Source organism: Haemorhous mexicanus, chromosome 1 (assembly GCF_027477595.1).
Source record: "Haemorhous mexicanus isolate bHaeMex1 chromosome 1, bHaeMex1.pri, whole genome shotgun sequence".
In the NCBI taxonomy this organism is placed as follows: Eukaryota; Metazoa; Chordata; class Aves; order Passeriformes; family Fringillidae; genus Haemorhous; species Haemorhous mexicanus.
In genome coordinates, this window is record NC_082341.1 from 121,867,037 (window position 1) to 121,880,903 (window position 13,867).

At 36.6% G+C, this 13,867-nt stretch overlaps 1 protein-coding gene across 8 annotated transcripts in view; it reads right to left on the minus strand.

The window, feature by feature from the left end:
* ASPH (aspartate beta-hydroxylase) overlaps positions 1–13,867 on the minus strand; it is a 112,121-nt gene that overhangs the window by 31,049 nt on the left and 67,205 nt on the right. For all 8 annotated transcript variants that reach the window (XM_059861103.1, XM_059861130.1, XM_059861115.1 and 5 more), the window contains 4 exons: positions 7,772–7,860; positions 5,659–5,745; positions 2,418–2,568; positions 1,261–1,397 (listed from right to left, as the gene is read on the minus strand). In XM_059861103.1, coding sequence (XP_059717086.1) covers positions 1,261–1,397; positions 2,418–2,568; positions 5,659–5,745; positions 7,772–7,860 — 464 coding nt within the window. The remainder of the gene's footprint in view (positions 1–1,260; positions 1,398–2,417; positions 2,569–5,658; positions 5,746–7,771; positions 7,861–13,867) is intronic.

A 13,867-nucleotide genomic window follows, 5' to 3' on the forward strand; every position in this document is an offset into this window, starting at 1 on the left:
TGTATAAAAATCCCTGTGATTATTGAGAACTTCTAACAATTATGTTATGTTGTTTGCAACAAAACACTGAATAATTGTACGGGAAAATCTTGCCCAAAAAGAGTATGTTTTTGTTTTCTCAAATTCCTTGCAGCTTGAGTAGAAGGTTTGTTTAATAAATTCTACCTTTAAAAGCCAATATTTCCAATCCTCTGAGAAATTTTGACAGCAAGCCAAAAATTATCGGACAGAAATGTTTTATGAAAGAACCTAAAAAGTAGCCAGAGTAGCAAAGCAAACATTATTCTGGCAACATCTGAGACTACCAGAGGAGCTTGAGAAAAAAAAATGGTATTCCTAGTGTTTGGCTTCTACTCCAACCATGTGGTTGAACATCCTCCTTCTCTCTGAGAAGCTATCAGAGATGAGAATCTCTTCAGCCTCCCAGATGTGAGGGATGGAAAATTAAGCCTTTATTCTCAGGAGGTGGCACTAATCCTGCTGCTCCCTTTCCAGCCTCCACAACCAGAAAATTAGCAAGCCTGTCCCACACAAGCACCACGAGTGTGCCAACATCAACAGGACCATTCCTGGTCAGGTGTGATGATTTGTGCTCTACCAATGATGTCAGACTCCACATCTGTCAGACAGTTTCCAGATGTTAACAGGGTTTCTAGATCACAGGAGCAGAGCGGCCTTTCCTGGCAGTGAAGTTTCCCCAGCCAGATACCCACAGTATAAGACAGAAATATAAATCCAATGAATTGTCCACTCTACAAACATCATGAAAGAAAAACAGATTTTAAGCTGCTTATAAAAAGATGAGAAACTAAGGTAAAATAGCTTTGTGAGAACTGATCTACTTGATTACATGGTTAGAAATGTTGTTCCTGTAAAGAAACTGGCTTACTTCTGCTTCCCTTGAAGATTGGTTATAATTTTTTTATAGTATGCATTATGCATTACCTTTTATATATAACACATCTAAATGTGTTGTCAATATATCCCAGACTTGATTACCAGAAGATAGAAGATTTTTTATTATTAAGCATATGAAATAACCTGCATTCCTCTGTCAATGAGGAAAAATTTAGCATGACAGTATCAGAAAATATAAATCAAAATTAGAAGATAACTGCAGGAAAAAAATATATTTGTATTAACTCTTCAAAAATCTCACATGTGACATGTTTAACAACTAAAAAAGTTATAATCAATCAATCTTTCAAATGAACATACAAATGCAAATAGTAATTTTCCTTGGCTGGAATGGAAACTCACCTCTTCATATACTTTCTTAGCATTGCTGTTATCTCCTATCAAGAGGTAACCAACACCAAGGTCATTCTTGAATGAAGTCTCACTGGGAAACAGCTGAACTAATTTCTGTAGAGTAACCAGAGAGCCCCTCATGCGACCTGATTTGATTGAACAAGACTTAATTACCAGGGCAGATGTAAGAAACAGTTGCAAGATGTTTACACAACATCTAAGGAAACACAAATCAAAGGCAAGTGGCCCACTTTCACTGGCAATCAAGAAGGAGAACCTGGAAAATCCTGTGCAGACAGGAGCACATTCAGCAGCCTGGCTGTCACTGTGGGTGTAGCAGGAATAGCTCAGAGAATCACTGCAATCACACAGTGCTATGGCAGCCTCTTGTGGAGGACCCTTCACAGTGCAGAAATAACATTATTTAAGCTTTGGTTACTCTATCATACACAGATAGAAAAGTACTGGTCAAAATGAAGTAAACAAATGTTAATAAACTACATCTTAATTAAGTAAATTTAATTGATTTCTAGTGTTAAGTAATATTTCTACTCCTTTTACGAAGATTATCATGCTTTATGTGCTTAAAATTAAGTGTGTTCCTTGGCTTCCTAAACGAGGTCTTGCTAAAGAAAAGCAAGAGCAAAACAACTTGATATTAAAAATCCAACCCATAGGAACAGAGCTCCTGATTTTGCCTCATATTCTAATGATCCCCTCTCATACAACACAGAATTGAGATCTAAAACTAGAATCTAAACCTCAGTCTTGGGGCTGTTCTCCCTGTGTTCAGCTCCATTCTTCTTTATGTTTTCTGAAAAATTATTCTGAGTCTGTTTACTCTGCTAATGCCAGTAATTTCCTCTTGATTTTCTTAAACTGCAGTAAAAAAAGTTTCTTCTTTGTCTGGCAATAAAAGTTCTTGACTATCTATCATCATAGGTTCTTATAGCATCTGCTGCAGCTTTCTACAGGCACTATTACCCTAAATTATAGACACTAGTACCCTAGAAAAAATTCAATAATGTAAAAACGGTTTTCATTTAAGATACTAAGAAAAGTCCAACCAAAAATTCAATGGAATTGTCACCTTAAAATCCTTAGTGATGTCTTGAAATCCTCCCTCAGACAACTCCTGTAACTTTTATACCATCCTCTAAACTTACCAAGGAACTGCTGCCTGTCTGCTTCTCGCTTCAAGCTCAGTTTTATCAGGTCTGAAGGGACGTTTGGCAGACTAAGCACCTCATCATAGGTGTTGATAGCTTGTTGCAGCATCTCATTGCTCCTCATTTTCTCAGCTAAGTCATCTTCAGACTAGAAAGAATAACAAAACCATTATTAGAACTCGTAATAATCCGTTAGTCTTAAAACCAACTATTTTCTTACCAGGCAAACTGTGCAATTGTTAGAATATGGATTCTGCTTTATGGGAAAGCAAACTAGAATTACAATTTAATCTTGTTACCTACAAACTATTTGAAAGGAGAAGTATGAGAAAATTTGCACCTAAACACACATTAATACAGATTTTTTATTAATATTTGTAGAATTCATAATTCCTGCTTTCAAAAGCAGATGAAGCAATCTGTTTTATTAACACAGAAGAAATGCAAAATTTTGCCTATGGACTATTTGTATACCAAGCCTTACTTTGAAAGCAATACACAGGTCAAAACACACCCACAAACATTTGTATTTATTCTGACACATTTATTTACACTCTTTATTGCAAAATGAATTAGGAATTGCCTTTTGCTTTCCCCATGTTGATAGAATATGTACCCTACAACTCCTTCAAAACTTAAATTTGAGTATCAAATTCAGAAGCAGACCAAAGGATATATGAGCTCGCTACAGTGAAATTACAGCTTCAGTGAATCTAGCAGAATCTATGACTGATCTCACCTGTGGTAAGGCATGTTCATACTTTGCTTCCACAGCTGAAAAAGACTATGTCTCAAATGCAGAATTTTTAAAGCCTTATTTTGAATTGTTTAGAGAAGTGTATGTATTTTCACATGTTTGATGCATTCTTCTCAAATACTTCCAAATTTATTGGCTTATGTTCTTTCTTAAGAGCCATGGCAAATGTATCAAAAGCATGATGGAGCAGAAGATGTTGTTGATCTATTTAAATTCACTGTTGCATCAAAGATGCACACATCAAATGAAATTGCTTCAACTGTGTTAACTCTGTATGCTATTACAAGTATCTGAAATCTCTTTGCACTTCTGTCCTTTAATTTTTCCCTTGAGTTGTTTTAAAACTTAGTATTGGAAATACCAAAAAATATGGTTACTCAGGCAAACAGTTCATCAAGCAGCTTTCAGAGACAACTTCAAAAATCAGTTTTAAGCAATAACTTTTTTTTTTCTGATGTATGTTCACTAGGAAATTTATTTCCCCTTTTTCCAAAGGAATTTCAGGGCAAAGAATATTACAGATCTATAACAAAGAAGCAAAAATTGTCAGCATAAAATCTGCATAACTCCACCTTATATGATTTATGATGTAAGATATAAATCATATAAGGAGGTTAAAAACCTATCCATTGTTCTTTTCAGCTGTTAAGATGTTAATGAATTCTGTAGAGTATCATTTTATCTGGCTCAAGTGTAATTCAGACAGTAAATAAAGAATTGCTCATATTTCTGAAAAACACATCAACAATGAAATATTTTGCAGCTTTTTTTGGAAAACAGTTGCCTTTTAAATCCATTGAACGATCCAGAAAAAAATCAATCCTCGTGTTTTTTTAAAAATTGAATCTACAAAATTAGCATGTAATGCTGGTTCATACTTCAAAGAAAAGGAGAACTACACTTTTGTGGTGAATTCTTGACCTTCTTTAGCTTTAATCTTCAAGGCCTTTAACCATATCCTTTGCAGTTTTACTTTTAGTTGGTGATGAGAAATAGCAAATTTAAATGAATTTTGTTGGTATGAATACCCATTTAGAAATAATGCTGTCTTACAATGCAAATCTCAAGAATAATTCATCTCTCTGAAGCCCATGTTTTTCCTCTTCCTTCAGACAGCTTAAACTTACACATACTGGGTTCATTAAAACTGCCATTGATAATATTAATATGACTGTTCAGTAAAATGACTAGTATGAACCTTCAAAGGCTACAGAAAATGAATTTATTGTTGTTTTTACACACTCCCAGGAAATGCACCTAATTATTTCTTCAGATCTTGGTCTGTATTGACCTTTCATGGATTACTAAAGTAGCAGTAGGCGACTACAAACTGCTGTAAATGAACAAATGAAGTTGGGTCACTGAGATGGGAATGCTGAATAAGAATAAATTTCACAGCTGGCTGCAGTGATCTGCCCTTCTCCCTAAAGCCATTGAGGAGGCAGGAAGCATATTCTATTAGCTATAATGAGTAGATTTGTAAAAAAATGGTAAATAGTAAAAGTGTAACTTCACAGTTACACTTGACTCATCATGTGTATGAACAAAGTGGTCTCCTCCTGTAAAGAGGCAAAGAGTTCAGCAAACTGTCACCACAGAGAGCACTGAAGCATTTGGTCTGCTCTGTATCAAGTGCGTGTGTGATAGATTTTTGGATAATCACAGCTTTGGTTTTAGCATGATTATGATTAACCAAGTGGAGACTGGTTGTGGCTCCAAGGTCCTCATCAATTGTCTAACAGCACCATTCCTTCCTGCAGTGAGGGCTTCACTTTTTTATCCTGATTAACATGAGCTCAAGGAGTTTCGTATTATTCCTAGTGCAGCAGGATTATCCTACTATTATTCCCTTTTGAGACATCTCAACACAGCCTAAAAGTATTATAAATGCAGAGATTATTTTCTGATGGCTTCTGGGATTTGGTTGGTTTTTTTATTTATTTTTTTTTTAAGGGAAACACCTGAAACATAACTCACTCTACAAGTAAAGCTAATTAAGCCTCACTGCCTGAGAATTTGTGTTCTTTATCCTTTAAGTATTTCTCTCTAAAAACTCCAAATCCTCTTCTCTATTCCCACTAGAGCAAAAGCAGCATTTATCCCAGGCTGACAGACGTGTTGATTTCCCAGCTACAGCAAATAGTATGGAACAGGTAGGTTCTGCCTGTAGTTCCTGCACTGGGTATTAATTGGTGTTTATCTCTTGCCATTTACTTGACAATTCTCCTGAGATCTACAGGATATACCTTATTTTTTTGTTATTTACAGTACTTCCCACTGAAATTCCACAAAAGCTGCCAAAGCAATTGGGGAAGGACAGTTGACTGAAGAGATACTTATAACAGATCTCATGATTCTTTTTTTTACCTAGAAAACCAGCATAAATGTATAAATTAATTGCAAATAGTGTTTATAACTCTATTGGTAAAACAAAATGTTTATTTTAGCTTTTTTCAACACCTATCAATTTTTTTTACGTACCTGTGCTTTCCCGTATCTTGCTCGAGGACTTTGTGGATATTGATTCACTAATGCTTCAAAGGCCCTTAGAGCTTCTTCAACTTTTCCCTGAAAAGCAGAGATATTTATCAGCAATTCTATCCAATAAAATTGCTGAAGGATGCAGGACCTAATAACATATCAGTTTTACAATTAAAGAACAAGCAATGCAGACTGCATCAACAGCTTTCACTCATAGTTTTGTTGGGATTGCCTTTTCAAGAGGAATTGTCATTATTTATGAAACAATGTAATCTAATTTTCATGATGAAAATTAATAACTTGGTTTTTCATACTTTACTTACTCTTCCTTGTTGACTGGATAAAATGCTGAGATGAAAATAAGCTGTCTGTATAGAAAAGACCCTACTGCTAATAACAAATTCCAGACCAGAAATAATAGAGAACAAGAAGAAAATCCTGGAGATAGGTGGAAATTTTCCCTCTGCATACCTCTCATGATGAACAGCATCCTAACTAGAGTTCTTTTAAGGGAAATACTGTAGACTCAACCACAGTGTATGGCTGGTTCCTCCAAGTTTTTGCACGACAAAGTCCCTCAGGACATGTCACACAAGTCCAAATGCAACTGTGGTATTCTGATGGATGCTGATCCTGTGATGGCCATTGACTACCAAGTACAGATGGAAGTTGAGAAGAGCCAGTCCCACTGTCAAACAGATGCTAAGCACTGCTTGGCAACATTTGGCAATAGATCTTGCTGCACTTCCACCTCTTTACAGCTTTATAAATATGAGTTATATGTGTATGAATTATACACAACTGCCCTGCTATCTTCAAATATTATACATGTCTGATTTGCTCCTAAATTTATCCTGATTCCTACATGACATGTATGACTATCAGTAACATATCAAGAAATACAGCAGGAAAAGAGTCAACAAGCTGACCCTACAGATTCATATCAAATGTGTCTAGTACACCTATTTCTGATTAACCAATTGCTTAAGTTACAAGAAGCATGAAAATTTCTTTTGCTTTTGTATTCTACCATGTAAAGAAGGCCTCTAGTGAGGAACAACAGCAGTGGCAGCCAGAGGCTAGTGCTCCCTATGCAAGAGCCCTCCAGCCCCATCACAAACCTACCAGAACTCTGGGGCTGCATAGATGGCAAGATAAAGTCAAAATTGCACAGTATATCCTGAAAATCAAGAATAATCCTGCACCTGCAATGACCAAATTGGTTTTTACTTTATTGTACTGAAAATAATAAATCTCACTGCTCATCCACCTCAAATTTGGGTACAAAGACCTGCAGTTGCTCTTTATGTGCTAAGACTGTCTGTGAGACATATCAGAGTTTAAACAAGAAATAAATTCAAAAGAATTGAAGTCCCTAATTTTTAACAGCCACAATCTTGCTTCACTACTTAATCTCATATCTGGAAAAAGGACATCTCTAAAAAGGTATTACTTTCTGAAATATTCAAATGAAAGTATAAAATTGGAAGCTATAAGGGGGAGATGACTGAAGAACTTGGGGGGTTTTTTGTTTCTTTTTCATGGTCAAATTATTAAATTCAGAACTACCCAAATGGAATGATTGATGTTAAGGTCTTGCTGCCCCTGGTGAGAAGCAGGAACATCTGTTTCACCCTCTAAGCAGCTGTACAGCAGCCTAGGCACTGCCAGGACTCAGAATCTCAACAGAAACAACACCTACTTCAGTGATCTGCACCTAATGCTCACGAGGCATCAGAACACTCACTGAGAGATCCCTGCTAACACACACAGAGTTATCTGGTAGCACTTGACCTCACTAGTCAACTGAACAAGAGTGATAGGACAGAACTAACCCTGTTTGATGTGATCCATTTAAGCAGAAATTCAATGATTAAGCCACATATCTTCAAGGTTAACAGACACATATGAACAGACATACACCTACAACTCTAAAAAATTAAAGACAAACTATCCAGCAGAAATTAAACTTGAAGGACAAATAAGCACTGACTATTTCAAAAAGTTAATTTCACAAAAAGTAATCTAAAATTCAGTTTCCCTTTTTACAAGTATTTAATTTATTGATTTTTGTCCACTGTGTACAGTCCTAAGGGAAACATTCAAAACTTACTTTTTTACGTAGTTTTTCTGCAGCATCTAGTTCAGCTTTAATGGTCTTATCAAACTTGTTTAAGAGCTTTGGCTTCTTCTTCTTTTTAGCTAGAAGATTTAACAAACAGACACTTCATTACTTCTTTTGTATTTCAATTGCCTGGAGTAACACTTAGCTAGGGACTGTGCTGGCAAAGTGCATCATTTTCAAGTAAGGCAGTTTCAAATTACACTGAAAAGAAACTGATTTCTTACTTATTACAGTCACAAACTCCTATATGAAAAAGCAAACTTCAGTCATTCAAATTGAGTAACTTGGCAGTTAAGTTTAGAATAAAGCATTTTTCATCACATTACAGTCAAGGATCTTTTTTTTGCAAATGGTTCAACTACGTGGAGCAAAGGGAACTGTTATTTTCCTACATTTACATGGTATCACGAAAAACATGATCATCAGGGCATATGAGTCATTTCTAAAAGTTATGACTATATGCTTTGCATAGAGCAATTATTGAGATGACATCTGGAGTGCTGTGTGCAGTTTTGGGCTCCTCAGGACAAGAGAGACATGGAACTCCTGGAGTGGGTGCAGTGGAGGGCAATAAAGATGGATGATTAAGGGACTGGAGTGTCTCTTTTATGAGGAAAGGCTGAGGGACTTGGGCTTGTTCAGCCTCAAGAAGAGACAACTCAGAGGGAACCTCATCAGTGTGTATAAATATCTTAAAAGTAGGTGACAAGAGGATGGAGTCAGGCTCTTCTCAGTGCTGTCAAGCAATAGGACAAGAGGCAACAGGCAGAAACTGATGCATGGGAAGTTCCACCTGAACATGAGGAGGAACTTCTTTACTGTGCAGATCACCAAGCTTACCAATCTGTCACTGATGCCAGTCTTTTTCTTATTTATTATCCTCCATTTCATAGGAAAGCAATGTCTTCACTGCCTTTTCATGCATTTAATGATAATAATGGTTAAGGGGCACAGCACTGGCTCTCTTCCAAGTAAAATACAGTAAAATTCACATGAACAGCTCTTATTTCAAGTGCAAGGATGCCTCCACTTCAAACCTTCAGTCCACAGTGACTGACAGGTATGAAGTTTCTCACATAATGTCATTTGGTCTGAAAAGAACAACCCATAACATGCAAAAGGTTTGTTGGGTTTTGTGTTTGCTTTTTTCTTTTTAAAAAATATGCCAGCTCAGTTTTTCAAGAAACCATTGCTATTTCTAAGGCCTGGCTTACTTAACAGCAGGAGTGGAAGAACCCAGAAACATCAACCCAAGGAACCAGTGAAAGCAAGTGACCTTGAGGACTTTTTAGGTTCATTTTGCTCTTAGCTGCCATGTGAAACTGTTCTTTGCTGTTAGCAATAAAACTGAGACTTGTCAGTTCCTCTGGGTACAGTATCTGGGTAGCTTTCAATGGGATATTGCCACCAAATACTTGGTTTAGTTTCTGTTCTCTAAGTAACATACACAGCAACTAAAATGTGAGTTCTCATTTCTTATGGCATGAATGAAAATCTTTATTTAAGGTCAGCCAGCTACACAGGAACTGTATTTCAGTGAGGCAGGACAGCTATTTGTCAGCTTTTTTAGCTTTGAGCATTCATGGAAAGACAGTCATTTGGTCTTTCTCCAGCTCGGTAAGCATGGCAACAGTGAGGTTCCTTTGAGGCAAAGGAAAGAAGCTTTCCCACCCACCAGGAAACTCCCACTGCCTGTGGGACACTCTCTACAAGTTCATTTAAGTTTACAAGGACATGAGAAACAGCTCAGAAAAAAAAAGTAAATTAAAATCGTACAAGTCTGCGGCACAAAGATACAATATCTTCTCTTTCATATCCAACTTGGGTGATGCGTGGAAAGAACCTATTTACCACCTTCCATTACAAAAAAAAAGTACTATCTTCCTATTTTCAGTACAATTATATATCAGCCCTAGATCAGCAGGAGATCAATATAAAAAGCTGGAAAGGAGTTGTTAACATAAATATTATTCATCTGCTAGACACCAATATAACACAGTAAACATTATATAACGAGCAGTCATTTTCATCCCCCATTCTATTCCTATGTTAAAGGATTCACCAGGGAGCTTTCAGAGTAACCATCAAGCATTCCTCTATATCAACCAGATAGCCTGCTATCTCCCTGCAGGGGTATTTTAATAAATTATCCATTGCCTCCTTCTAGTGCAATAATCCTTTAGCAGATGTGACCCAATATATTCAATTCAATGATACAAAGAAGTTAACTTATCTGTTTTCAGAGGAAAATATATGTAAGTTTTCTTCAATGACAGATTTTACCATGATACTGAAGTTGTGCATGATCACACAACTGCTTGGTCAGTTTGTGGTCCAAATCAGGTTGAGCATTAAAATGGTAATAATCCTTTTACCTAATGGTAATAATCCTGGACTTTCAAGAATACTACTGAGGATTTTCAGTAATAGCCTTGGAGAATAGGCATTCTATCTAGGACTGCTGTCATAGGATTCCTGAGGACTTCCTTAGAGAAAACAGTTTCCACTGAAAAAGCAGCAAGCTAGGAAGAAGTCTCACAAGAAACTCTATGTTAGTTCTTTTGCTGGAGACAAGGCAATTACCAGCGATGGCAAGCAATCTCATATCTCATTTATCAAGATACAGAATTTAACAAAAATAGAAATAGCAATGTATTACAATGTATTACATTAAATGTACAGTAAACTGTACATATAATCCAATGCAATTTGATAAAACATTTCATATAACTGTTTTGGTAAATGAAAACTAAAATACCAGGCATATTTTGGTTTTATGTTGAAAAGCACCTTGTCATCACCAAAAGCAGTGACAGTCTTACTTCTACAAGGGACAGAGAAATTCCTTTTGAATAATAATGAACACACTGCTAGATATTTTTCAGACCACGAGAGAATCACACCAAAATTAAGGAAAATTAACCAAATTAACAAACAGAATTGAATCACTCTTGAAGACTGGTTTAAAAATATTTTGCCTTTAACTGAGTGGGGTGGGGAGAACAAAGGGTAAAAAGGCAGTAATAAAGAAATTGCCACGGGAAGACAGGTACACACTACTTGGTAAAACATAGCTACAGAGATGAAAATAATAAATTATTTTCTGTATCATCATAGGATAAGGAAGAGAAGGCTTGAAATGGCTATAACAGAAAATTTGGCTTGAACATCTGGAACTACTGTCTCTGAGCAAGCACAGTAGAACAGGTTGCTGAGGGCAATTGTAGAATTCTAATTACTGAAAATTTTGTTTATTTGAGATAACAAGATGTGTAAGCATCTGTCAAGAACAATGCACACAGCTGATAAGGCCTTCAGTCAACTAAAGAGACAAAGAAAGCTTTAGGGTCCCACTTAGTCATATGTTCTACAACTTCTGTAATATACTGCTATATGTAAATGTGCTTTAGTGCCAACACTGTCAGTACACAAGTAACTTTCACTCCATCATTTGACAACCAAAGAAATCCTTACAGGAACTCACTGTGCCATTCATCTCAGTAGCTGAGATTCCTCCTAGCCCAATGCCAGCAATAGAATACTGAAGCTACAAAACTTTTCCCAATGCAAAATTTCACCTCAGTGCTATAATTCCAGAAAGCCAAAAGTGATTAAAAACAGCCTTGCGATAGAAAGCAATCTCAATTCCCACTGCTCTTATTTGTTTTTTCTGTAAAAACAAAATACTAATAACATTCAAAGAATCAAGTTGTGCAAATCTTCATCTGAAGCAGATTTTTTACCTTAAGAAACCATCAAACAGCACCAGAAAAGCAATTTTGCAAACTGTTGATTTATTCACAGAATTGTATTACTTGATAAAAAACTTTTAATGTGAAAAGCTGCCTGAAGATATAATAACCAAGGAATTAAAACTTTCTAGAATTTCTAAACAATGTCCTCACATGATGAAATGTCTGCAAATTCTTGTGTAACTGAGCAGAACCCAAGGTTGGAAATTGGTATAAAGCACCAAGTAGACAATTATGTTAAGGCAGTTACATGGATAACAAGGAAAACAAAAAGAGATAACTACTACATGGCAAAAAATTTGATTACATATGACCCTAAGTCCAAAGCAATAGAGAAAAAAACCTCAGAAACGTCACAAATAACTAGATGTCACAAATAACTAGTAATACCACTTCTATAATGAGTAAATGAATCCTCTAGCTTCCAGAGAAGTGGGAATGGTTGTGTGTGTGAAATCTCTCCATTTCATATTTTCATTTGAAATATAACACTATCATCCAGGCTAAGGAAAACCTCATTCTCCTAAAAGAGAAAACACTGATGACCTGCCTGATTAGATATCAGTCTGGTATATCAAAACAGTTAACATTAGCCAGAACTGCACAAAAATATTGAATGCTATCATGATTCTTTCACAATTAACACACATCTTTTACCCTAGAGAGATGCCACACACTTGGCATTTTAACAGATAGCAAATTTACGTGGGTGAAGGTATTTTCTACTCTGTAAAGGCTTCAAATTATTGTTTCCTGAGAAGATAACTTAAAAGATAGGGTATATTTACCACAACACATAGCATGAATTGTTTTGCCCTTGCTGCCAAACTCTGAGCCTCTGATCAAAGCATGCATGTACAGTTTTCTTCCTGAGCAAAGTAAGTAGGAGATAACATCATGCTGCTATTAACACTTCCAGAACAATTAGTGTTTGTATCTAAAAACCAGTATGCACTTCCATGCACTTAATACAAGTCATCTCTCACTCTTATCCTTTGTAAAATATAGGGAGCAGATACTTTACAATTCTGTGGTTTTATTCTGTCCCAACAGATATGCCAGGAAGGACACCTCAAACAGAGAGCTTGTTAGCTGATGTGCAGCCATGACCAAAAGGAAATCTCTACCGGGACCACCCCAGGCAGTTTGCCACTTGCTGCCATTTTCTCCTCCTCCCTCTTGCTCTCAGTACTAATGATTCCCTTCCTAAGACTTCTGCTCCCCTTCTTATGTTCAGAGCCTAGGAAAATTGGTGGGGTGGGAGGGCAGGCTTACCTCCAGTGCTGGAGCTGACATTTTGAACCCAGTCTGTTCACTGAGAGCAACGAGTGACAGCCTGGCTGGTCTGACCTGGAGTTTTGGGGGAAAGGTTGCCTTCCACACAGGATAAAGAGTCTTGCTTCAGTCTTTGAAAACTAATGCTGTAAGATTTATAGTCAATTGAGAGGGGCCTGCTGTGTGATTATGAGAGTCCATATTACATATTAGCATAAGGATTTCTTGTTAAACTTGTCTTTAATGAAATTTCTAGGTCCTCAGAAACGGTGAGACAATAACATTACAATCCCTCTGTGGACCTAGGGGAGAAAACATGAGGATGGAAAGACACTACACCCTATCTAACAAACCACCTCGTAAATGTGGTTTGGCTCTTGTAGTTAGATTTTTTTATTCACTTATTGATTCATTCATATTGTCACTATGATGTTAAGGGAGCATTCCTGGTGGCTTCCTTGATATTACATCTGCTATTACTCGCATGCAAAACAGAGAGGAGTTAGGACTCCAGTTTTAATTACTCTAGTAGATATAAGTGATCCAAGATAAAGGCTGGTCTTTACAGCCACCTTGAGGACAGATGGTCCCCAGTTACTGATTTGAAAAGTACACTGGAGCAATCCTACTCCACTGACTGTGCTTACTGCTAACCAGAAAATTAAATTACCTCAATGCAGGGGTTGGACAAAATGGCCTTTTAAAGGTCCTTTTCAACCCAAACTGTTCTATAATTTTATTATTTGAATCATAGATGAAGTTTTAATAGAAGTTATAATTATTTAATTGTAGAGACTATAACCATATAGTTATGTCTCCTTATGTTATGCCATCTCTAAAGCTAATCTGAAATAAAAACCCCTTCATGTGATACAGTCTCATATCTTGCAGCAAAGGCTCCTCCTGCCAGTTCTCTGTTTTAAACTTTGAAAAACTAAGGAAGCAATTTCCAGGGGAGGTCATAGGCTTTGTTTCCTAAACATCCTCCCATCCCTGCTGTGATACAAATTCAATAATAATGTTCTTGGCAACCTGTGAATGGCAACTTCTGAGTGTG